Raw genomic sequence first — 24001 nt, 5'->3', positions numbered from 1 at the left:
GAAAAAGAGAAGGTGAGATTTTGAGTATGTGCAGAGGAAAGATTGAGTTCTCACAGACCTGGGGTTGATAAGCCTAGATTTACAATCGCCCAGCTTTGTCCTCCTGCAGCCCAAGAACATCCTGCACGTCTGCAAAGGGCCAAGCCCATGCCACATCTGGAGCCAACATGGCCTTCAGAGCTTTCCAGAGTTCTAAATTCTTTTATTTATCCGGAACTCCAGGAAGTTTGAGGGGGTTGATGAGGAAGAGGGGAGAGGAGGCCAAGCAGAGATCCCCGAAGTGAAAAAGGATGCCTTCTTTATCATGGGCCTCAGTTTCCTCATCTGTAAAATGAGGATAAGGATAGCATTCTACCTTGTAGGATTATTACAGGATTTATTAATATAATAATATGTAAAGCGCTTAGAACAGTGTGTGCCTTGCTCTAAGGATATATGTGCTCTTTTTATGCTACTATTATTCATTCAAAGCACAAGGGTGCTCTCATCCAGCATCTCTAATAATGCCAAATTCAACATCTTTTATCCCTTTACTTCCCCCTGGGTACCAGGCGTGTGGTCAGCTTTACAGGCCCCAAGGCTATTCTTGCAGGGAAGAGTAGAAAAGAACTCCATCTCTTTGCCTCAAGGTATGGGGTCATGCATGAAGTCCAGCCTTTTCCCAGTCTGTTTATAGCTCTGCTTTCTAGCTTAATAGGTACTGGCCGGAGCCGTGACATCCTGCTAAAGCTACAGATAGCCCTTGAGCCCTGAGGATAATGATAGGCTTCTCAGAAAAGAGCAGAGAGGAGAAGAGAAGCACACAGTCTTAGGCTGGTAGTAGAGCTCCTGGCTTTGAGTGTGCGGAGGCTTTCTGGGAGGGGATGGGTGGGAGGGAGGCAGGAAACAGCTCTGGTTGGTGAAAACAAAGGTATTCAGTCAGAAGAGGCTTAAGGAGGGGACTGGTCTGGAAAAGAAAGAAGGAGCTCTATAATTTGTGGTGACCACTGTTGCATCATTCACCTGCAATGATGGGGGACAGATTTATTTATAGTTCAACTGGGTGGAAAATAGCATCTTTCTTCATTCAGACTAAGAACCCTTGCTGGGATTAGCCTTATTTTTTTATCTGACCTTTGAACACTTTCTTTAAGTTAGAACAAGCCTCCCTGATTAAATTCAAAAAGGATTTAATGTTGACAGCCCAAGCCCTGCAGTTTCTATGCCAGAATTGTGAGTTGAAGAAGGTTTATCTCTCCAGAATGTGCCTGTTGTGGCTGGCTGGCTGGTTCCTGCAGACTTTGGCTAATGTGGTCTCAAATTCTGCTCATCCTGCAGGAAAACAAATCCTCCTACCAAAATTTAACAGAGCATGTGATTATTTAAGGACCATCTCTTTCTGATTTTTCTACCCTTTACTTATCAAAGTAGTCTCTTGTTTGGGGGCTCTTTCAGCAAGACAGACAGTATAGTGAATTTCTAGAAATAAAGTCCTACTTTACCATTACTCATCAGTTAAAAAATTCTAAAGCTACCATCATGAAGGAAAAAGAAATAGCCAAACAGAAAGCTTTTGTGGTAGATGAAAGCTTTTACCTTTCGAAGATATTTTATAGTATAATACTTCCTTAATGATAAAACTGCCCTTCCACTGTCCTTTCTCCTGACCTTTCCCTTCTCTCTTGTTCCCTGCTGGACCACAGTACTGACATTTCTAGAAATATTTGGTTTCACACTTGTAACTCCTAGAACTTAGTTCTACCTGCATCAGTGTCTAAGTGCTGTGATTACTGCATTACAAAGCCTGGTTGCAATATCACAGTCCTCTACTGGGTGTCTCCACCTAACCCTTAGTGGCCTGTGGCCTAGTTTGAGACTCCTGGTAGATCAAATGAATGATTTTTTGATAAGTTGAGCCCTCTGGGTAAAAGGAAGGTAACCTGCCCTGAAAGAACTGATGCTAAAACAGCAGCTCCAATTCTGAGCCACTTAGTGGCAGGAAACTACAGTCCAAAGCTACTGTTAGAGAAGAATAGGAAGGAGATGTAAGTAAGGCTCAGACCTGGCCCCTGAGCAAGTCTTGGAAGGAGCGCCATCCCTGAGCCCTGAGCCAGCACCTGGCCTGCTCATGCCAGCTCAGAGTCCCCCACCCTGCCCCCTGCCCTCCTCGTTTCCTGACTTCATGTCTTGTTCACGTGAGTCCCATCACTCCCCGGTCCTGTCACTGCTTATGGTTATCCTAGACTGGTTGGCAGCTTGGTGAGGAGAGTTGGCGCAGAAATGAGTAGATCAGTCCATTGAGCAGAGTCCTGACAAATGTATGTGGTACCACTGGACCACCATCAGTTGTTAAAAGCAGGTGGCAACTGCTAAACTTTCTGGACACATAACCTGACTTACCCGGACCCTGACTTAACCAGAGCCTCCGTCCCTACTTATAGACAAGAAGGAGTAGTCTTTGGCGAGTGTAAGGTGGACAGGTGCCTGCCGATGACTCAGCCCAGTGTGTTCCCCGGAAGAGGCCCTCGCTGTGTGGAGCAGGACGGGTTTCTAGATGTCTCCAGTTCATCCTTTGTTCAGTCACAGCACAGATGTTCGTTGAGCCTCTGTGCTGAATGAAGAAGACCAACATGGTTATTTGTTCATTGTCTGTTAAGCACCTACTGTGTGCCTGACAGTGTTCTAGGTCCCCAGGGAATGCAAAGGCCAGCATCATGTGGGAAATAACCTCACAGTTTGGTAGAAAAGACAGATGTGTAAACAAAATAAAACAGTGTAAATGCTGTGTAAGAAGGCATTTGAGTGTCTCCCTGAGGTCAGAAGTCATTTAAAACTGTTTTAAAATATTCATTCTTTTGTTCAAGTATTTATTAAGCCTTTGCAGATGCCATTTCACGTTCTGGGGTCAAGGGTTGGCAAACATTTTTTCTCTAAATGGCCAGATAGTAAATAGTTTAGGCATTGCAAGCTGCATACAGACTCTGTCACTAATAGTAATTTTTTTGTTTCCTCTTCTACTTACTCTCCCTCTTATTCTTTACAAGGTTTTAAAAACATAAAAGTACATTCTTTGCTCCCCTTGCACAAAAATGGACCATGGGCCTATGAGCCTTTAGGGAGTGTGGGTACAGCAGTAAACAAGAACCGGAGTCCCTGCCCTCGTGGGAGCTTATGTTCTAGAGTAGGAAAACAGGCAAGGAGACAAGGAAATACGTAGAATTCATGATAGTTTTAAAAAAGCATGATGGCACAAAATAAAAAGCAGTGAAGTCGTGCAGGGTGGTCAGGGGACATCTCTGATAAGATGCCACTTGAGCAGGAACCTGAAGGAAGGGAGGGAGGAGGCCCTGCAGATATCTAGAGGAAACTTATCCCTGGCAAGGGAACAGCAAATGCACAGTGCCCTGAGGTGGACATTGCTTTGTGTTATCAAACAGTGGCAAGGAAGCCTGAGCATAGTAACTAAAAATAAATGTGCCTTTACATTTTTAATTTTGTTTCTTAGTTCACATTCCATAGATAGTCCAGAAGTAATACTGTGTTTGACGATAAGAGTGACCCAGACTCCTGTCTTGCTGCTCTGCCACACGTGGCCAGCATTTTCTGAGGTCATCTCACAGCCCAAGGTGGCTGCTGCAGCACCAGCCATCACTTGCACATTTTCACAAGCAGTAACAATTAAAGGGTGAAATAGAGTAATCCCCTCCTGTAATGATTCTTACCAAGCAGTTACATAGAACCCTTCTACTTATATCCTGCTGGCTAACAGTTAGTCACGTGACCACTCCCAGCGTGAAGGAGTCTCATTCCAAGTAGCCCTGTGCCAAGCTAAAACTCAGGCAAGTCTATTTACTGCAGAAGAAAGAATGGGGGAGAAGTAGCCATCTGTGCCGCGTTGGAGAGAGTGGAGAAGTAACGATCAGCACAGTCCAGGGAGGGCTTGTAGGCCAGTGGGACTCCTCCTAAGTGAAGTGAAGGCCATTGCCAGGCCTTGAATTTCAAACTGTGATCTGCTTTTTTTTTTAAGTGTGATTCTTTTAGCTGCTGTGTCCAGAACAGACTGTAGGGGTCAAGGCTGGCAACAGGAGGCCAGTTAGGAGGCTAAGAATAGGTGCTTCCTATTTGAATGCAGAGGAGAAGAGGAGACATCCCAGGCAGAGATAACAGCTATGCAAAGGCGCCTACATGCTTTCCAGTTTTACAAGTGAGCCAGGAATGAGGTGGCCAAAAAGTATAAGCAGAGAGAAGAGAAGAGTGCAGGTCATGGAGAACCTGAGGTACAAGGGAGCCACAGCAGGTGCTGGGCGGAGGGTGGCGTGATCAGAGTACAGTTCTGAGTGAGCGCTCTGGCTGCAGTGTGGGGGACACGCTGGAGGGGCGGGATGGAGAGCAATCACAGGGTGCCCGCCTCTGCACCCCTGGCCCCAAGAAGCCGTTCTCAGACCCTGGTGCAGAGGATGTGGCTTCATGAGGATGTGGGTGAAGCGAGGTGATAGAATGCTAGCAAGAATGTCCTCCCACATCAGGCCTGTGGCTCTGGGAGGGTGAGTCCTGACGGCCACCTCTAGGGGCAGCAGAGAACCACCCCCCTACACACACACACACATGTGCACAGACACCTCCTGCCCCTTCTGGCCTGCCCAGAAGACCTGGGCTGTCTCTGAGCACTAACCCGAGCAGCAGTCTCCACTTGCAGCCTGATGATGTGGGCACTTCTCTTCTGTCTCTCTAGTTCTTTGTCTCCAGTTGAGACCCAGGGAAGCGTAGTTACATGAACCCAGCCCCAAAGGGGTTAAAACAGAAGAAGCTGCGTTCCTGGGGCTCCAAACCCTAGGGCAGGCTGTATTCTGGGGTAAAAACTGCAGACCCATGGTTTCTATCTGTTGCATTCACTAGGGAATGTGTCTCCCGCTCACAATGACCTGAGCCAAGAGGCTCTAGCAAGCCAGCGTCTGCTTTACTCATTCACAGGAGAGTACCTCTTAGGAGCACAGTGCCGGGGGTTAAGGTCACTGTCCAGAAGGGCAGCAGGGAGGGCGCAGGCACTAGCCTGCTCTGGGGCCACTGAAAGGTGTTACCACTCAAGTGACCAGGCTGGTTTGGGCCGTCTGTCTTGCTTGAGGCTGGGAGGAAGTCAGCTCTGCAGACTGACCTAGGTGAGAGGTAACAGGGGAGAAAAGGGCTGGCAGTTGTGAGGACCGCCCTGAAGCTGCAAAGAAATAAGACCTGGGGGTAGTCGGGGGGACCACAGGGGAGGAGAGCAAGACCTCAGACACCCTTCCTTCCTACCATCTTTTCTTTCCTCACCTGCTGCCACCACATGGACCTGGTTCAGATCTGGCCTTGTCACCAGCTAGCTGTGGGATCTGAGGCAAGTTACCTGATATCTGAGCCTCTGTTTTCTTGTCCATAAAAGGAGAGTGGTAATACCCCCTTCCAGGGCGGTTGTGTCAAGGTGGTTTATGAACAGTGTAGCCTGTGGTAGGCATTCACATGGGGCCACTTCCCTCCCGGTCTTCTGAACTCTAATTCCACATCTTCCTTCTCTTTTTTCCCCCTCTCTTTGTCTGTTCTTGCGCTTTCTCCACCCAGGGTACGTGCAGCAAGCTTACCGTGGGGCCCTGCCATTTTGCTTTGTACCCTCAGCCTGGAAGGGTGAGTGGCCAGAGCTTGGTCACAGAGCCAAAATGCAGTGACCCTTCACCCGGCTACCATGCCCTGCTCTGATTTTCTGCCTTAGAAACGCAGAAAGCATGGTTCTAACAAAGGGCTCTTGTGTTGCTTCTGGATGCCAGAGTCTGGGGTGCAGTGGCCTGCTGATAAATACTTCACAACCAGCCCTCTGATGGAAAGCCCCGCTTTGTAGCATTTGCCAATTTCCATGGTGTAAATACTCCCACTATGGCCCGTTTCAGTAAGGCACCACCCAGCAGAATTGGGAAGAGATGTACAAACTCAGCTCCATATGGGTGTATTGGGACACAGAATATAAACGGCTTTTTGGCAGTTTATGGAAACAATCTAAGGGAATACTTCAAATCAGGACTTTGAGAAAACCAGGCCTGGTGGCAACAAGAGCCAGGCTGCCCTCCCACCACATTCAGCTTGCTGCTCTGAAAGTGCTGCCCCCTCTGTTTGGAGTGTCTGATGTCCTTTTACATTATCCATATCCTGTGATAGCTTTCATTGATTTCTCGGATATGTCTTAGTACCTAACCAGGGCTGCACAGCACTGCATCCCATGGAAAGAGCCTCCTCTGGGTCTCCTCTCCCCCACTGCCCCTGCCCTCGTTCAAAGCTACCATCCTGTCTTGTCTGCAAATCTACAATCTCCATCTGGTCTCCTGCTTTTTTTCTTGCTAGGCTCTAATCCAGTCTTCATGTGGCAGCCAGAATTGTCTTTGGAAAGATGTAAATCTTGTCATTCCCTTCTTAAAGCCCTTCAGTGGCTTTCTCCTTTAGGGTTTAAAAAAATCCAGACTTCTTGCCTTGGTCCAGCAGGCCCTCCCTGCTCTGGCCTATGTCTGCCAGGGTGATCTCAGACAGGACTGCCCTCTCCTCACTCCTGGACGTTAGCCACCCCATTCCAGTTCCTCGAAGGCTCCCGGCCTGCCTGTCCTGTCCAACAGTTAGCCTGCATTGCTCTGTCCCCATTTCTTTATGCCTTCTTGTCTCGGAGGTCTTTGCTTTATGTCACCTCCCTAGAGGGGTCTGCTGACCGCTCCATTTAATGTAGTCTCCTTTTTCCGCTCATTCTTTGTCTGCCATCTTGTTCGTTTCCAGCAATGCATCGATCAAAAACTTGTTGTTCAGTCACTAAGTCGTGTCCAACTCCTTGTGACCCCATGAACTGCAGCATGCCAGGCTTCCCTGTCCTTCGCTATCTCCTGGAGTTTGCTCAAATTCATGTCCATTGAGGTGGTGATGCTGTGTAACCATCTCATCCTCTGCTACCTCCTTCTCCTTTTGCCTTCAATCTTTCCTAGCATTAGAGTCTTTTCCAATGAGTCAGCCCTTCACATCAAGTGGACAGTATCAGCTTCAGTATCAGCCCCTTTAATGAATATTCAGGGTTGATTTCCTTTTGGATGGATGGATGGCAACAGATGGATGTTTGCTTGGATGGATGATGAGTGGATGCTTAGTTGAGTGGATGATGATGGGTGAATAATGGCAGATCGATAGATAGATAAATAGATATGAATGAATGGACTTTCCCACTAGGCTGTCATCCTCTTTGGGGCAAGTGCCATATCATAATCAACTCTGAACCCTCAGTGCTTAGACAGGGACAGGCATGTGGTAAATTGCAGTGGATGAGTGAGCAAATGAATGAAAGAATAAATGGATGCGGTGACCATTGAGACCAGTCCTGCCACAGGTTCTTCCTCTAACTGGAATATCCTCATGACCCACCTACCGCCTCCTGTTCCTTCACATGTGGATTGTGTGATGACAATTTGTATCCCCAGGGGGTGACCTGACCTCAGTGGACCCCATGGTCTTGGAGCAGTATGTGGTGGTGGCAGACTACCAGAAGCAGGAGAGCTCGGAGATCAGCCTCAGCGTGGGGCAAGTGGTGGACATCATCGAGAAGAACGAGTCAGGTAGGGGGCCTGGATGCCCTCCCTCCCGCCCTACACTGTCACCAAGCCGTTGGGCCAGGGGACACTGGGGAGTGCAGAAACTGCAGTAGCCAATCCAGGCTGGTCAGCTTCCACAGATCCAGCTGATGACTCTCTAGAAATCTGACCTTGTTTGATCACAATGCTTGAGTACCCCACTTGGTCACAGCTCACCAACATCCTTTTGGTCACATGTTATCAGCTTGTTCTGAGGTTCACATTTGATAAACATTCCTTCTGGTTTCAAAGCACCTGGAGACAAGAGCCCCCCATTATAATGGAACTTTGCTCTGTTGATTTGCCTTTGGCCACCGTGGGAGTCCTCAGGAAGGTTCTGTCAGCTGTGGCTCTGGCGGGATGGACACCCTGCCTCAGCCTTCTTGCTGTCACAGGAACCACGGTTTACATACCATCAGACCTCAGAGATGTTGCAGATTCAGTTACAGACCACTGCCGTAAAGCAAATCACGTGAATTTTTTTTGGTTTCTCAGTGCAAATATAAGCCCATAATACCGTGGGCTTCCCTGGTAGCTCAACTGGTAATGAATCCACCTGCAATGCAGGTGACCCTGATTGGATTCCTGGGTTGGGAAGATCCTCTTGGAGAAGGAATAGACTACCCACTCCAGTATTCTTGGGCTTCCTTGGTGGCTAAGATGGTAAAAAATCCTCCTGCAGTGCGGGAGACCTGGGTTCGATCCCTGGGTTGGAAAGATCCCCTGGAGGAGGGCATGGCAACCCACTCCAGGATTCTTGCCTGGAGGATCCCCATGGACAGAGGAGCCTGGTGTGCGACAGCCCATGAGGTCACACAGAGTTGAGCATGACTGAGTGACTCGGTGCAGCAGCACAGCATATAATACTGTGATCTGTTAAACGTGCAATAACATTGTGTCAAAAAAACAATGTACGTACCTTAATTTAAAAAATACTCCCTTGCTAAAAAATGCTGACCATCATCTGAGCCTCCAGCGAATCATAAACTTTTTGCAGTAGATCACCAATCACAGGGTGGTCCAGTGGCTAAGATTCTGTGCTCCAGTGCAGCTGGCCTGGCTTCAGCCCCTGGTTAGGGAACTAGAACGCACACGCCACAATTTAAAAAGATCCTGTATGCTACAATTAAGACCCGGTGCAGCCAAATAAATAAATAATTTTTTTAAAAAAGATCACAGATCACTGTAACAAATATAATAAGGATTTAAAAGTTTGAAATATTGGGAGAATTACCAAAATGTGACACAGAGACAGAAAGTGAGCAAATGCTGTAAGAAAAGTGACGCTGATAGACTTGCTTGATGCAGGGTTGCCACAAACCTCCAATTTAAAAAAAAAATAAAAATAAAACACATTATCTGTGAAATGCAGTAAAGAGAAACACCATAAAACATTTGTCTGGATACTGGCCGGGACAGAGTGTGATGAGATGCTGAGGAACTTAACCTGAACTCCGCATTTCACAGCCATCCAGGTCGTTGATCAAAAAGGTGCTTCAAGGATTAAATGAGGCAATACATAGAGAGTGCCCAAGCCTGTGTTTGGCACACAGCAAGTGCTCAAAAATATGAATTTCCTTCCATTTTGTCTTCTTTAGCCAGAATAGGGCATTGGCACCATTGAAGACAGAGATCAAGGAGCAGGGCATAAGTGGACCCTCTCCAGGAAAAAGTGACATAAACCCACTGACTTTGTTGTGGCTAAAATGTGATGTTGGCTAGCTGTATTAGTGGGCCAATCTCTGTGATATCCCAGTGACTAGCTAAGGTCCAACAAATAGGGGGAAAACCATTTCCAGAGTCTCTGGAGTGTGTCCCCTTTAGTCAGGAGATGAGCATTTAGCCAACCAAAACTCCTTGATTACTCAATACAGCAGTTGTTATTCCTGCTTCACAGCTGAAGACATGAAGACTGCAAGTGACTCGGTCACTCACCCAGAATCTCGTGACAGGTTGCCGAGCTGGAACTCCTAAGCAGTTCCAGCTGGCCCCAAAGCCATGTGACGTTCTAATTCCTGGAAATGAGTATAGTCAGCTCGTGGGTGTGACTGAGATGCTCCATGGAGACTGAAGAAGGGAGCACCCACCCCCCTTCCCCCGCTTTGCTTCGGCCTCTTGAGTGATGTTAGGAAGAACATGTTGCTGGGAGGAGAGGAGGAGCAGGGATGGGGTGGGAGACGAGCCTGGTGTGTCCAGAGGGCAGCAGGGGAAAGAGGACAGATGCTCAAATCTTCAAGTGGTCCACAAAGTCAACGTTTATTTTTAGTTATGTTTTACTTACCCAAGTAATATATGGATACGTTCTTCTTGAAACATTAATAATAAAGTTAAAATGTAATTTTTTCCACCAACTTCTTGCCTGGTCCCCTTTCCAGACATAAGTTGTTGCTCTTCTGTCAGTTTGGGGTGAATGCTTCTTGATAATTGTATATGCAAGTGTATATAAGTATGTATATATGTGTGTGTGCATATGTGTGTACATATGTGTATATGCACAGTGTACACATTTGTACATGTGTGTATGCATACATATCTGCATGCGCATACATACATGTATAACTGTGTACACACATACATACAGGTCATATTTCATGCATATTTTATAGGTTTTTTAACCCCAGTGGTGTATCATTCTATCATTTTGACCTGCAGCTTGCTTTTCCTTTTTTATTCATTGTTGTTGTTGTTAAATTTTTTTATTTTTGTTGGTGCCGAGTGGCATTCAGGATCTTAGTTCCCCAATCAGGGATCGAGCTCGGACCCCCTGCAGTGAAAGCACAGAGTCGTAACTACTGGTGGTGGCTTAGTCACTCAGTCATGTCCGACTCTTGCAACGCCATGGACTGTAGCCCACCAGGATCCTCTGTCCATGGGATCCTCCAGGCAAGAATACTGGAGTGGGTTGCCATTTCCTTCTCCAGGGGATCTTCCCAACCCAGGAATCGAATGTGGGTCTGCTACATTGCAGGTTTATCCTTTACCGACTGAGCTACCAGGGAAGCCCTCTTAACTACTGGACCGCCGGGGAAGTCCAAACTTAAGTTAACTTTTCTTAAGTTAACTTTTAGCTCTTACTCCCATAACATCTGCGCCCTATTTGAAAAGATGGCACACTGTCAGTCTCACCTTCCTCTAGTGTGAACAGTATATCTCTGTGTACCTGTGAGTGTCTCTTTAAGTTAGATACCCAGAAGACCGGCTTGGCAGTGGGCTTCCCAGGTGGTGCTGGTAAACCTGCCCGCCAGTGCAGGAGACATAAGAAATATGTGTTCGATCGCTGGGTCAGGAAGATCCCCTGGAGGCGGAAATGGCAATCCACTCCAGTATTTTTACCTGGAGAATCCCATGGACAGAAGAGCCTGGTAAGCTATGGTCCAGGGGGTCTCAAAGAGTTGGACATGACTGAAACGACTTAGCACGCACGTACCCAGAACACTGCAGGACCATAAGATAGGCACATTTTAAATCTTAAGACACAGCCAAGTAACCTGCTTCCAAACTGTGGCCAAACCCATTTACTCCTCCTCTAGCAATGTATGAGGCATTAGTGCCAAGAGTTAAGAGCTGAGGCTTTGAAGCCAGACGGCCTGGGTGTGAATTTCGGCTCTACCACTTTCTCGGTGACGTTGGTCACGTCACTGCCCCTCTCTGAACTCTGCTTCCCCATCTGTAAAATAGGGTCGTAATAGAACACAGCTCAGGCTGCCGTGAGGACCGGGCAGGTCAGTGGTAGATACGAAGCTCTGTGATAGATGGTCTGGTGCATCGCTGCCATCGTTGCTGTTGTGACAGTTTCTTTATCTGCCACACAGATGCCTACAAAGATGAGGCCTTAGGAAGGCATATATGGCATATTTCCTGATTTTCCACAGGCTTATCAACCCCATTCATTCATATACACACATACATACATACCCACACTGCTCAGCCACCAAAACATGTTTTAAGAGGTGCACCCAGTCAAGCGAAGCCGAAGGTCGCTTCTACTTCAAGGAGCTTGCAAGCCAAGGCCTCCCTGTGAGACCAGGAAGCTAGTTCAGAGTCTGCCCCTTCTTTCTCTTCTCCTTTGGGGTCTCCAGGGCCTGGAGGTCTCTGATCTTGCAGCACAGATCCTATTTTTCCCATTTATGCTGTGCATGGGCCAGTTGGGCTCTGAGTTGATGCCCTATGACTGTTGTAATGAATTACCACAAACTTACAGACTTAACACAGCTTTATCATCATATGGTTTGAGGGGTTAGAAGTCCAGAATGGGTCCCACTGGACTAAAAGGCACTGTCGGGGCTATGTTCCCTTCTGCAGGTTCTGCTTCTTTGCCTTGTCCATTTTCTAGAGACCACCCACATCCCTCAGCCTGCGGTCCTTTCCTCCATCTTCAGGTCTAGCAGTTGCCGCCTTCCATGCCTTTCTTCCTTACCCACATCTCCCAACTGTTCTGCCTCACTTGAGATTATATCGGGCCCATCCAGATAAGCCAGGATAACTTCCTATTTGAGTTCAACGGATTAACAATCTTAATCGTGTCTGCAACCTTAACTGTAACTGTTTGCCACATGACTCATTACTCTGCCGACCACAGGCCGCGTGAGAGCCCTTTCTCTAAAGAGGGAGGGCCTGAGTCTGAGTGAACAGCCTCTCAAACTGTTACATCTGCAGGCAGATTTACCTTGACATGAATAGAGGCAAAATCTGTCTCAGATGAGTTACTAGGGCAGTGGTTTCAGTGTCAGAGAGCCCTGGGTACAAGTTGCAGCCCAGCCATAAGCTCTGTGAACTTGGACAAGTCTTCCTCTTGTAGCCTCAGTTTTGTGTGTGCAGTAGGGATAATGTAATACAAATAAAATGGTAAGTGCTTTGCTCACCTTAGTGAAGGTAGCTACTTTCTTGACTCTCGTCTTTTAGCACAACCTTTCTCCACATCCCCACCCCTGACTCCTTTCCCCAGCCCTGTCCCAGGCTCAAGAGCAGGTTTCCCATTAGCCTGTCTGTAGCATTTAACAGTCAGTAAACATGGGTGTGCTCGGTCGCTTCAGTCATGTCCGACTCTTTACGACCCTACGGACTATAGCCCACCAGGCTCCTCTGTCCATGGGATTCTCCAGGCAAGAATCCTGGAGTGGGTTGCCATGCCCTCCCCCAGAGAATCTTCCCAACCCAGGGATCGAACCCACATCTCTTATGTCTCCTGAGTTGTCAGGCGGGTTCTTTACCACTAGCACCATCTGGGAAGCCCTGCGTGGGTCGTTGCGTGCTGCTAGCGAAGTGGTGACTCTTCAGCCTCACGCTGAGCGTTGACTGCTCTCCTGGCTGAGTCTCATTGTGTTCTGACGCGCAGGCCTCCTCCCTGACCCACTGCCTTCCGTCTGCACTCTCTCTCCCAGGCTGGTGGTTCGTCAGCACTGCCGAAGAGCAAGGCTGGGTCCCCGCAACCTGCCTGGAAGGCCAGGACGGAGTGCAAGATGAGTTCTCCCTGCAGCCTGAAGAAGGTAGGAGGGGCCAGGCCTGCGGTGCCGCTGGCCATCGCCCGCAGGGGCCTCCTCTCCCAGCGCCTCCCCTTCAGCCTCTGCCTCCAAGTCTCAGCAGCTCCCTGGCTCAGGCTCTGTAGCCTGTGGACGGAAGCCAGGCCCCGGGGCTGGGACGGGGCGAGCCCGCCCGCTCCTGGGGGCCGTGGGGAGCCAGTCCAGGTGAGCCTGGCCAGAGCTGGGGCCCTGATGCCTCCGTGGGGCCTCGGAGGGCCCGGCCCAGCTGGATTGCTGTCCACACCCCAGTCATCCTCCCTTGAATCCTTCTGATGGCCAAGGCGCTGGGGCTGCTTCTGGCTCACTTACAAAACATCTGAAGCCAACTGTAAAGATCTCTGTTTTGTCTGCTTTCTGTGTTGGTTTAATGGCCCAGCTTGGGTGTCAGGATCAGAACTGACCCTCTCCAGTCACTTCTGTTTCCCAGGGATCTTTGCCTACAGGTGTCCTAAAGAGTGGGTCCTGCTGCATCAGAAATCCTAACCCAGCCACCTCCCCTCCTCTCACCCTCCTGAGCATTCCTAAATCGAGACCATGAACTCACTTGAGGTACTAAACAAAAGGGTTCTAGAGTCAGGCCTGAATTTGACTCTCACCACTGAATTTGAATTTGTACCACTAACTGGCTGAGTGATCTTGGACCAACAACTTCACCTTTCTATGCCTCAGCCACCTCCTCTAAAAATGGAAATGATGGTATTGACATCTTGGGATTTTTTTTTTAAGTTAAATGAGATCCCACATGCAAAGCAGTTGGCAAGAACCTAAAATAATAAATAACTAGGAACGGTTTTTATCACAGAGCTGTGGCTTACCTAGGGTTGAATATCTGGTGCTTCTAGCTGACTCTTTAGAAAGCACAGAGCTTCTTATATTTGTATTTAAAAGAAAAAAAAGTGAGGAAAAGGCTATTTCTATGCTCAAAGGTTAGCAAAAAAAAGCACACACATGGTTTCGCATCTAGTTTTATTACAGCCAGCACCCGCAGAGTAAAATGCATTTTGTTTTGCTCTGTGTTTGCAGGGCCACCAGGCTCTAGGGGCAGGGCTCATGAAGAAAAAGCACAAAAACTAACTCAGCGTAAAGATAGTGGTGTGCTGCATGGAAACCATAGCTCTCTTAGACAGTTAATGATGCCCACCATGGGGCGTGTCTCTGTAAAGGACTGATTATTATCCCCATTTTACAGATGGGAAAACAATCTCGGAAAGGTAGAAACACTGGCTCAGGATCACACAGCTAGAAGATGGGAGAGGGACCACATTTTCCTAAGGGTCTGTACATTTTTTCCCTCTGCCATGAGGATTTCTCTTAGGGCCTCTTCATAATCATGCTGGGAATAGCATTGTGTCTACTGGGTGGCTCTTCACTCAAGTTCAGGGCCAATACTGAGCAATTCAGTCCTTCTGAGACAGCTAGGGCTTGGCAGAGACACAGAATTAATTGCTCCTAAGTGGGAGCACATGCTGGGTGCTGCCTTTGCCTCAAGACCCTGGAGGTGCTCTCTTCTCACCCCTCCTTCTGCCCTTCTCCACATGCTGCCCGACCAGTCTCATGGAGGTACTGGTCTCTGCCCCAGCCCGCGGGTCGCCGCCGGACGCTGGGGGACTTGTATGCCATCAGCTGGCGTCAAGGTGCCTACCTTGGAGTTTTCCTCCCCATTCGGTGTTCAAAACTGGATCCTGCATCTGCATGCGCCCCCTGCTCCAGGACTGCCTGTGCCTGTTGCATGTGAGAAACGGTGATCTGGTCTGTACCATGTGTGTGTTGGCATGTATGTTTGGGAGGAGGGGGCCTGGGGCATTTCTCAACCTGGGGCCCTAAAATTTCCCAGGTTAGAAAATGATACCTAGAGGTGTAGGTGCTAAAATTAATGAACAAAATAAAGCCCCTTTCTTAACTAAGGTTGTGTTATATTGCAGAGACAAAACTATCAAAGCCAGCTGTATTTTGTAGTGAATCAAAAGCAAAATATTTAAAAAATCAAGCAAAAATATAAAAGCAAGAAATGTTAAATGTAAAGACAAATCAAGTTTATTGCAAAAAGGATAAAGATCATTTTATTCTAAAATAAAGTAAAGATAAGTGATGCCTGGGGGCCTCTATAATGTTGATCCAGTGACCTGTTCCCTGTATCGGGCACATTTGAGTGACAATGGTAAAGAAACCCATGTCACACCAGCTTAAGCAAAAGGGAAGTGCATTGACTCAGGTCACTGCAAACTCTAGGGTGGAGGCAGCTTCAAGTATGGCTGGATTCAGGAGCTTGAAAACATCTGTCAACTGAAGAAAAATGCACAACGTAAAAGTTGTGAAGTAAGTTTTATTCAGGCACCTTACTGAGGACTGTAGCCTGGGAGACAGCCTCTCGGATAGCTCTCAGGCACTGCCCCCGAAGAGGGAAGGGAGGAGCCAGGATGTATAGGGGGTTTTTGTCTGGAAAAACAAAACATGAAGTCTAACATCAAAAGATTACTGCTAATCACAAAAAGCAGACATCTTAAGTTAATGATTTTAGTGCTTTTCTATGAGTGGAAAGATGTAAGAGTCTGGACTCATTGAAATTACTCCTTTGATATGTATCTTATCTATCTTGGGCCAGTACCCAGAGCACGGAATGCTTCCTGTTTTTATCCATCTGAATTCCCCTCAGGGTGCACTCTTGGGGGTGGCTGCAGTGGCTGCTGGCTTGATGGTGGGCATCATTCTTTGTTTACTGGCTTGGCAGGTACACTTCCTCTCCCCCTGCCCTTGGCACTGAGACTTAGGCTCGCCAGCCTCAGCTCCATGCTCTGCCTTGCTGGAACCATTCTCTCATGGGGATGGTAGCTCAGGCGCTCTCTGGGGACACTCACCAAAGCGCATGCTTCTCCTTCAACACAGTCCCAGGATTTGATTCCAGCTGACCCAACTGGGTCATATACCATCCCTAAACTAATCACAGTGGCCAGTCACTTTGGCCAGGCCAGGGGTAGGTGCCCTCCCCTCCCTCTAGGTGCTGGCGAGGTCAGCCTCACCCAGCCATGTGGCTGGAGGCTCGCAGTGCCACCAGGGGAAGGGCAGACAGATGGTAAGCAGGTGGCGTCACCCACCATACAGTCCGCAAGGCCTCCCGCCTTCAGCTTTGTTAGGGATCACTGGACATTCGATACGAGTCCAGAAAGGGCCTCTGGGTCCTGGAAAACCCCCAGGAGTTTGGAGCCTGTAGTAATGACTCTCCTCAGTCTGGGACCCATGCAGTGCCCTTCTCACCTAGCCAGACAGAACTTCTCTGCCTCCACGGGGTTGGATTCCCTGCTGCAGCACCCGTGCCCCAGCCTGCATCCTGAGTGAGGAGAACCGCTGACTCCACTGTACACAGGATGTGTGGCGTTTGAGTCAGCTCAGCCCCCGCCGCGCAGGTCAGGGGGCTAGATCAATAAATAAATAAACGCCCTGTGTGTTTTCCGCCGCCTCCTGCGCCAGCTGGGCAGGCCACAGGCAGCCTGCGGTGTTTCCCCGACAGGCTCACTGTCAACATCGGCGCACAGCTGGCTCGGTGACTCCCTGGGGTCTGGGATGTAACCAAAACAGGAAGGCCCTCTTCCCCGTCTCACTGGCTCCCCTGGGCCTCTCATCTGTTATCCGTTTCAGCAGTCACTGCTAACAGTGCTGGGGATGGGAGCTATGCCCTTGCTCTGGGGAGGGTCCTGTCCGAATGTGGCAGTGAACAGCCCTTCCCGCGGGGCCTGCAGGGCGGTGGGAGGGACGCTGCTGGAGGCAGTTCTCTTGGCTTTGGGAGTAAGGGAGCCGGGATCCACTGAGAGGGGGATGGAAGGCACCCGGTGACATTAATAAAAACAGAAGCAGGCAATCTTTTCATGATACGTATCTCAAACCATTATGTTGTACACATGAAACTGACACAGTGTGAGGTGTCAATTATATCTCAATTAAAAAATAATTTTTAATAAAACTTAAGCTTCAGGCATGGCTGGATCCAGGGACTTGAAAATAAATGTAAAGTGGAAATCAGCTACCAGCTAGGTAATAAAAAATGGCTATCTCCTCCGTGGTACTGATCCAACCCCATACTGTATGCTGCCAAATCCAGCTTGTCCCTGACCCCTCCACCAACAAGGACTGCAGAGGAGCCACCACAAGGGTTTAATACCGGTCCTCTACCCCAGCATGAGCAAGGTACTCCCACCAGGCCTTCAGGACTTATTCATTTACTAAACCTTGGCTATTTTACTAAATAGTTCCAAAATATTCCCAGTACCATGCCCAGTGCTAGAGATAGAGGAATGAACGAGCCAGACTCAAATCCTGCCTTTCTGGAACTCTCTATTCTATCTGGGGAAAGACAGATGAAGCACAGTAGATAAATAAATTATCTGATATGTTCGAAGGTTGTTCCTGGTAAGTGGGATGAGGGTGCCCTGGGTCCGGGTGTTACATAAGGCATGTTCAGGGAAGGTGACCTGGAGGCACAGATTGAGGAAGGTGAGTGTGATGTGTGATGCTGAGGGATTTCTGAGGACCTGCGTTTTGTCCTGTGTCTTGTTGCTGCCTGACCAGGGTCATCCAGGGCTAAGTGAGGGTCACTGGGGCGTGGTGGGGGGTTGGGGGAAGGATGGTGCACAGAAGTCTCTGGAAGAAATCCTTCCCTGCAAGGGCATCTCAGGATCACAGCCTTGGCCGTCAGCATTCCAAGCTCACAGCATCCTTGACTTAGCCCAGCATCCCTTTGTCCCCACAGAAGAGAAGTACACAGTCATCTACCCCTACACAGCGCGTGACCAAGATGAAATGAACCTGGAGAGAGGAGCCGTGGTGGAGGTCATCCAGAAGAACCTGGAAGGCTGGTGGAAGATCAGGTACCCTGTGCAGCTGGGTGGGTTTCAGGTCACATGGCCTCCAGCTGTACAGATGTCTGTAAATGATTGCAGAGGAGATGAGGCTGCAGCCTGCGCCATAAAAGCACACTTCTCCTCTGTGCTGTTTGGCTTCCTTCCATACCCATATCCTTCTCTAAAAAGCCATCGTAAGCAAAACTATCTCTGAACACACTGAACCACAGATAGCAATAACCCCATTGAGCAAGACTGGTCTTCACCTCCAGATGTGTCTCGTAATGAGTAACTGGAGGCTGAAGCTGCCGTGTGGGAGTGATTTCCTACTCCAGCCCCACTGAGAACAACAGGATGGGTAACACCACGTGGACTGTAGCCCCTCGTGAAGCTCGTCATTTGCCGTCATCTCTGAGTCCGGTGGAGACCGGCATTTCCAACACCTTGTTACAGGTCTTTGATCTGTGTGGTGGGATCAAAAGCTCATCGGCAGGCAAGGTGGCCAGCTCATCCTGTTGTGCTGGGACTTTCCCAGTTTTAGTAATGAGAGTCCTGGAACTCCCTGCTTGGTTACTCTGTGGGCAAGCTGCAACCTCGGGAAATCTGGGCAAGAGAGGAAGTCTGGGATCCCTGCCGCCTGGGGTCTGCGCCGTGGTATGAGGCAGGACCTGGGGCCAGCCACCTGGGGCTCAGCGTGTGCCGCCTCGTTCACTGAGCAAAGCTACACCAGCATCTGTTCTGGGCCAAGCTGTGCTCTGACACCTGGGGGCTCGACAGTGAGAAAGACACAGTAGTTTACACCCACAGGCACGGAAGACCGGCCCGGACGCACGTACGGGGCAGGGAGTGGGCGCGGGAGGAGTGCGTGGGGGACTGTGCGCCCAGAAGACAGCTCCGCAGCCTGGGGGTCAGGAGGACTTCTGAAAGTCAGGGCCTCAGGACTGAGGTGTGAGGGCGAACTTAGGACAGTGATGGGCGTCCCTGGTGGTTCCGACAGTAAAGAATCTGCCTGCAACGTAGGAGACCCAGATTCGATTCCTGGATGAAGAAGAAGGGAATGACTACCCACTGCAGTATTCTTGCTGGGAGAATTCCATGGACAGAGGAGCCTGGTGGGCTACAGTCCATGGGGTCGCAAAGCGTTGGACACAGCTGAGCCACTAACACTTACTTCAGCATACACTTACGATGACAGTAGAGCTCACATGTCTTGAGTGTGTTTTATCTTGTGATGTAACTAATTATCCCCAAACTGAGTGGCTCTGAAATTCAGGTGGCTTGACTGGGCTCAGGCTCCCTCACGAGGTGGCCGCAGGATGTTGCCGTGGTCATGAGAAGGTTTGACTGGAGCGAGAAAGTGACAGGGCCAGGATTTGAACCTGTGCCTTTCTGACCCCAGAGCCCACTCAGCCGTGCCTATCTGTTTATGGCCCTGTGGCTCCAGATGATGAGCTGTCTCACGGTGACGCCTGCATCGTGTGGAGCCCAGCATGTTCCAGCTGGCACGAGATTGAGTCCTTCTCAAAGGATGTTTTAAGGTTGATAGACACCAAAATCTGCAGATTTCTGTCTCCTTATAAGTTTGCTTCTAGTTGAAGAGGACCCTTTTTGTTGAAACGCAGTGCTTAAAGTGATGCTTGATGAGAGATGGCCCTGCTCTGTATCATCTCCAGTCCGTTAGGCATATTCCCCAAAGGTCTGGGCACCTATTATGTGATTCAGACTAGTGGTCTGCTGGCAAATGTTTAACAGTTCCAGAAGGAAAAATGCTCTTGAGTTGTAGTGTTTGCCAGTTTCCATGGTGTAAGTCCTCCGTGGTAGATTTCAGGCTTCCATTGTGATGGTACTAAACATGGAGTTGGGAAGGGATGTGAACAGTTGGTCCTCACAAGCCGCCTCCTGCACACCCGTGGTCCCGATCAGCCCCTCCGGTCACGCTATTCAGCCGCACTCCATCGTGCAGAGAATTAAATGATCGTTACACTCGTTCAATTCCCTTTGGAATTCAGTGAGCTGGGCTCTTAGGGTGTCAGTCATTCCAGAGTTCAGTGACCCTTGGTTACCCCGGAACCAGCCCCCGACCTGCTCCATTCCCGTCTGAATGCGTGTTTAATCTGCTTGTGACCGGAGCCCCACCCCGCCTATACCAGGCGTTGTCCCTGCATCTGTGGCTGCTGGGAAGAGTCTGCAGAGCAGAGGTGAACAGCACCGACAGGTGCCAGCCGTCTGGGGCTGAACCCCTTCCTGCCACACCCCCAGATTGGATGGGTGAAATGCATCGATAGCTATAAAATCCTTGAAACAGGACTGACGCGCAGTAGGTGCGCGTAAGTGGCAGTTACCATCGTCACCATCGTCACTGCGGTGATGACTATGGGATGTATAAGGACCATCGCAGAGCTCTGTGGCTGCTCACTCTTGCCGGTTCCGTTGACAGTTTGTCCACTTGTCCCCTTTTCTCTTCATTCAACTCACAGGCAGTGAGGCCCCAATGTGGAGATGAATCTCCCGTGATCTCCACCCCTAGGACCTCACATTCTAAGTGGGGAAACAAGACCATCACAGCCAAGTGTCACTGTGTGTTTTAGACAGGATGGTGTTGTGTGTGCAAGACCACCGGGCCACCGTGGAAGGAGGCTCAGGAAAGCCTTGAGAGGACGCCTTAAGCAGAGCTGGGATGATAGAGAGGAGGATGATAGAGAATGCGCTTTCCAGGCAGAGGGTCTCCCAGAGCAGGAGCATGGGGCAAGGGGGTAAAAGATGGTGGAGCATTTGGCTGCATGGGGTGGGTGGGATGTGGAGGTTGCCGTGACAGCCAAGGCCAGGGAGGCAAGGAGAGGCCAGACTGGGGAGCCTTGAATGCCCAGCTGGGGGCTTCGACTTCATCAGGAGGCAGCAAGCAGTGTGCCAGTCTCTGTCCCTGGGCAGCAATGGTCCATCATTCCTACCATCTGGGGCCGGAAGGGAGATTCATTATAGAAGCTCAGCTTCTTCCCATGGGCCTGGCAGAGCAGGCTGGATGACATCTTTCCCCTTCCCCCAGGTACCAGGGCAAAGAGGGCTGGGCCCCAGCCTCCTACCTGAGGAAGAGCAGCGGGGAACCCTTACCCCCGAAGCTGGGCCCTGGCTCACCTGCCCACGTGGGCGTCCTGGAGCTCGATGGCGTCTCCCGGCAGCAGAACTCAGGGGGCCGGGAGAAGGAACTGCTCAACAACCAGAGGGATGGCCGGTTTGAGGGCCGCCCCGCGCCTGACGGTGACATCAAGCAGAGTAAGTGGCCCCCACCTGGCTCCCAGAGGCATGCCAGGCTCTGTGTCCAGACCTGCTCACGTGCTGTCCCTCACCCTCATGGCAGCCCCGCGGCCCTCCATCCTGTAGATGAGAAAATGGGCTCATGGCCCCAGGTCACTTGTTCCCAGATCATTCCACCAGCAAGTTGCAGAACCTGAGTGGAGAGATGTGGCTCTCCTACTCAAACTGTGGTTTTTCCACTGTCTCATGATAATCACCAGACCTCCTGTTTCTTAAGCCCCTACCGTGTGCCAGGAATGTTACAATCAGTCTCACTGATCCTTTGTAACAACCTTTGTAGGACTCACTGCTTTTGTTTTACAGATGAGGAAGCAGAGGGATGAAGTGGTTTGTCCAAGATTGCCCAAACAGTGCACCAACCCACATCCTTCTGACTCAAGGGCCAGTGTTCTCTCTGCAGGGCCTCATTTCTGAGCCTGGGGAAGAAAAAATGGCCCCTGTGTTGGGTTTACTCCAAAGATAGTTCTTTACTTACCTTGCTTTTCAGAACTTTGTTGTATATATTTTACAATTGAATGTTCCCAGCACACCTGAGAGTAGATTGTCTGGCCACATCCCGTTGGCTAGACCTAGTCAGAGGATGAGATGGTTGGATGGCATCACTGACTCGATGGACATGAGTTTGAGCAAGCTACAGGAGTTGGTGATGGACAGGGAAGCCTGGCGTGCTGCAGTCCGTGGGGTCACAAAGAGTCGGACATGACTGAGCAACTGAACTGGAGTCCTGTGGCATTACCTAGCTGCAACGGTGTCGGGGAAATGTAGTCTTTATGTAGGCAGTCAAGTGGCTGGCTAAAATTCTATTGCTGTTTATTCTAATAGGAGACAGAGGAAATGGGTATTTAAGAGTTTAGCAGTCTTCCCCACCCCAACTGCCAAACCACCCCTCTGTGTAGATTCATACTAAATCAGCTCTGGCAGCCTATGGGGTGCCGTTCTCAATAGTCTGCCTTTAGCCAGGAGCATTGGCCCACTGCAGAGTCATCCTCTTCCTGACCCAGAGCAGGGGCAGCCCAATTCCAGAGTAAAAACCCCTGAAATCATCAGTCCAAGTTTGTTTGGCTCTGTTTATGCATTATTTAATTTGGGTTTGCTCCAGAGCCAACAAAGACAGGGGCAGTAACATTAATGCGTCCCTGCCACATGCCGAGAGCCGAGCCTGTACCGTTGACTTTCATCTCCACCGCTACCTCCAGGAGGCAGGCGTTATCCCCAGTCCTCAGAAGAGGGCCACATGGCTCAAAGTCACATAAGTTGTTGCCTTTCCTGGAAGGCTTTCCATCGCTCCAGGACTCAGAAGCATCCCCTCGCTGATAGAGTCCTGGACCCAGTCTACGTGGCCCCGCCCCCATGAGGCTCCTCCCCCAGGAAGGGTCACGGCCGCTCCCTGATGCCTGTGCAAATCGTGATACCTCATCTCCTGCAGGGGAGATTAGATCTGTCTTGGTGTCCACCTCGGGGATTATGTTCATCGTGTGTGAAACAAGATCTCGTCTCTTTATAGGATCACCCAAGATGAGGCAGAGGCCCCCTCCTCGCCGGGATATGACCATAGTAAGTGGACCCTTGCAACTGGGGAGCCAGCCCCTGGCCTAAGACTGGCCCCCCACACTCACCTCACCCTTCCCAAGGATGCGTTCTTCTACACGGCAGCCTTGTGACGCCAATCCCATTGACAGGCGGAAGAACGCAGGTCCGGGAGCTCACACAGTCTGCTTATGGCTTTGTGACAGTTAGGCCTGGCCGTGTGCTCTCTGCCTCCTGAGCCCACTCTGCTTTGTCTTAAATGAGTCTTCTCCAGTAAGGTGACTTGAGACTGAAATAGAATGAGGCACACATTTCTCTTACGGTGCCATTCTGGCATTTTGCTCTCATATTCCATTTTTAATTCTTAAGTACCTTTCTAAGCAACACTGTGAAAAACGGGCCTCTCGTTTTTAGTGTCTGCCATCTACTGAGCGCCTGTTGGGTGCTAGGCAGAGTGCTCCTATTTCACTACGTGAAATCATCTAATGTTCATGCTGACCCCACCAGGTAGATCCTGTTATTATCCCCATTTTACAGGAGATGAAACTGAGGCTCTCAGGAGGGGAAGGGCTTTGCCCAAAGTCACGCCAGTGTGTCTTGACTTGGAAACTTGTGTTCATTTCACAACCCTCGTTATCTCTTAAGTTCAGAGAATATTGTCTTGCACCCGATTTTCATGACTGTAGGCAAATGTCCCGTGTTTTTTCTTATCACCCTAAAGCGGAAGGGCCAGTGACGCATCTAGAAGATGGTGATCTGAGCGATCCCCTTTGTTTTGTCCCTTAGAATCCAAATGGGTCCACCAGCACCCCTTGAAGGGTGATTGTGGGCCCCAGCCCCTTAGCCCCTCATTCAGCGCTGGGGAATGGAGTTATATTGGATTTAACACTGTGTTTAATTGAACCAGCCTCGAGGTCTCAATCTGCCCAAGCCTCCCATCCCACCCCAAGTGGAGGAAGAGTATTACACCATTGCCGAATTCCAGACAACCATCCCTGATGGCATCAGCTTCCAGGCAGGCCTGAAGGTTGAGGTGAGTGGACCTGGTGTCCTTCTGCCTACTTGTGGTTCTTTTTCTTTCTTATTTTTTTTTGGAGTATAGTTGACTTGCAATGTTGTATTAATTTCTGTGGTACCAAAAAGTGATTTGGGTATATTCGGTTGGCCAAAAAGTTTGTTCAGGTTTTTGACAACATCTTACGGAAAAACC

The 24001-nt window shown here is 49.6% G+C and overlaps 1 protein-coding gene across 1 annotated transcript in view; it reads left to right on the top strand.

Annotated features, from left to right (window-relative positions):
• Positions 1-24001, top strand: part of SH3PXD2B (SH3 and PX domains 2B) — a 116634-nt gene that overhangs the window by 75127 nt on the left and 17506 nt on the right. The window contains exons 7-12 of the mRNA XM_043488887.1: positions 7452-7586; positions 12983-13087; positions 17862-17979; positions 20996-21222; positions 22769-22818; positions 23699-23824. Of these exons, the coding sequence (XP_043344822.1) occupies positions 7452-7586; positions 12983-13087; positions 17862-17979; positions 20996-21222; positions 22769-22818; positions 23699-23824 (761 nt within the window). The remainder of the gene's footprint in view (positions 1-7451; positions 7587-12982; positions 13088-17861; positions 17980-20995; positions 21223-22768; positions 22819-23698; positions 23825-24001) is intronic.

The sequence above is a fragment of the Cervus canadensis genome, chromosome 16 (genome assembly GCF_019320065.1).
Source record: "Cervus canadensis isolate Bull #8, Minnesota chromosome 16, ASM1932006v1, whole genome shotgun sequence".
In the NCBI taxonomy this organism is placed as follows: domain Eukaryota; kingdom Metazoa; phylum Chordata; class Mammalia; order Artiodactyla; family Cervidae; genus Cervus; species Cervus canadensis.
The sequence above is the reverse complement of the archived record's forward strand: the minus strand, read 5'-3'. Positions and strand labels throughout refer to the sequence as shown.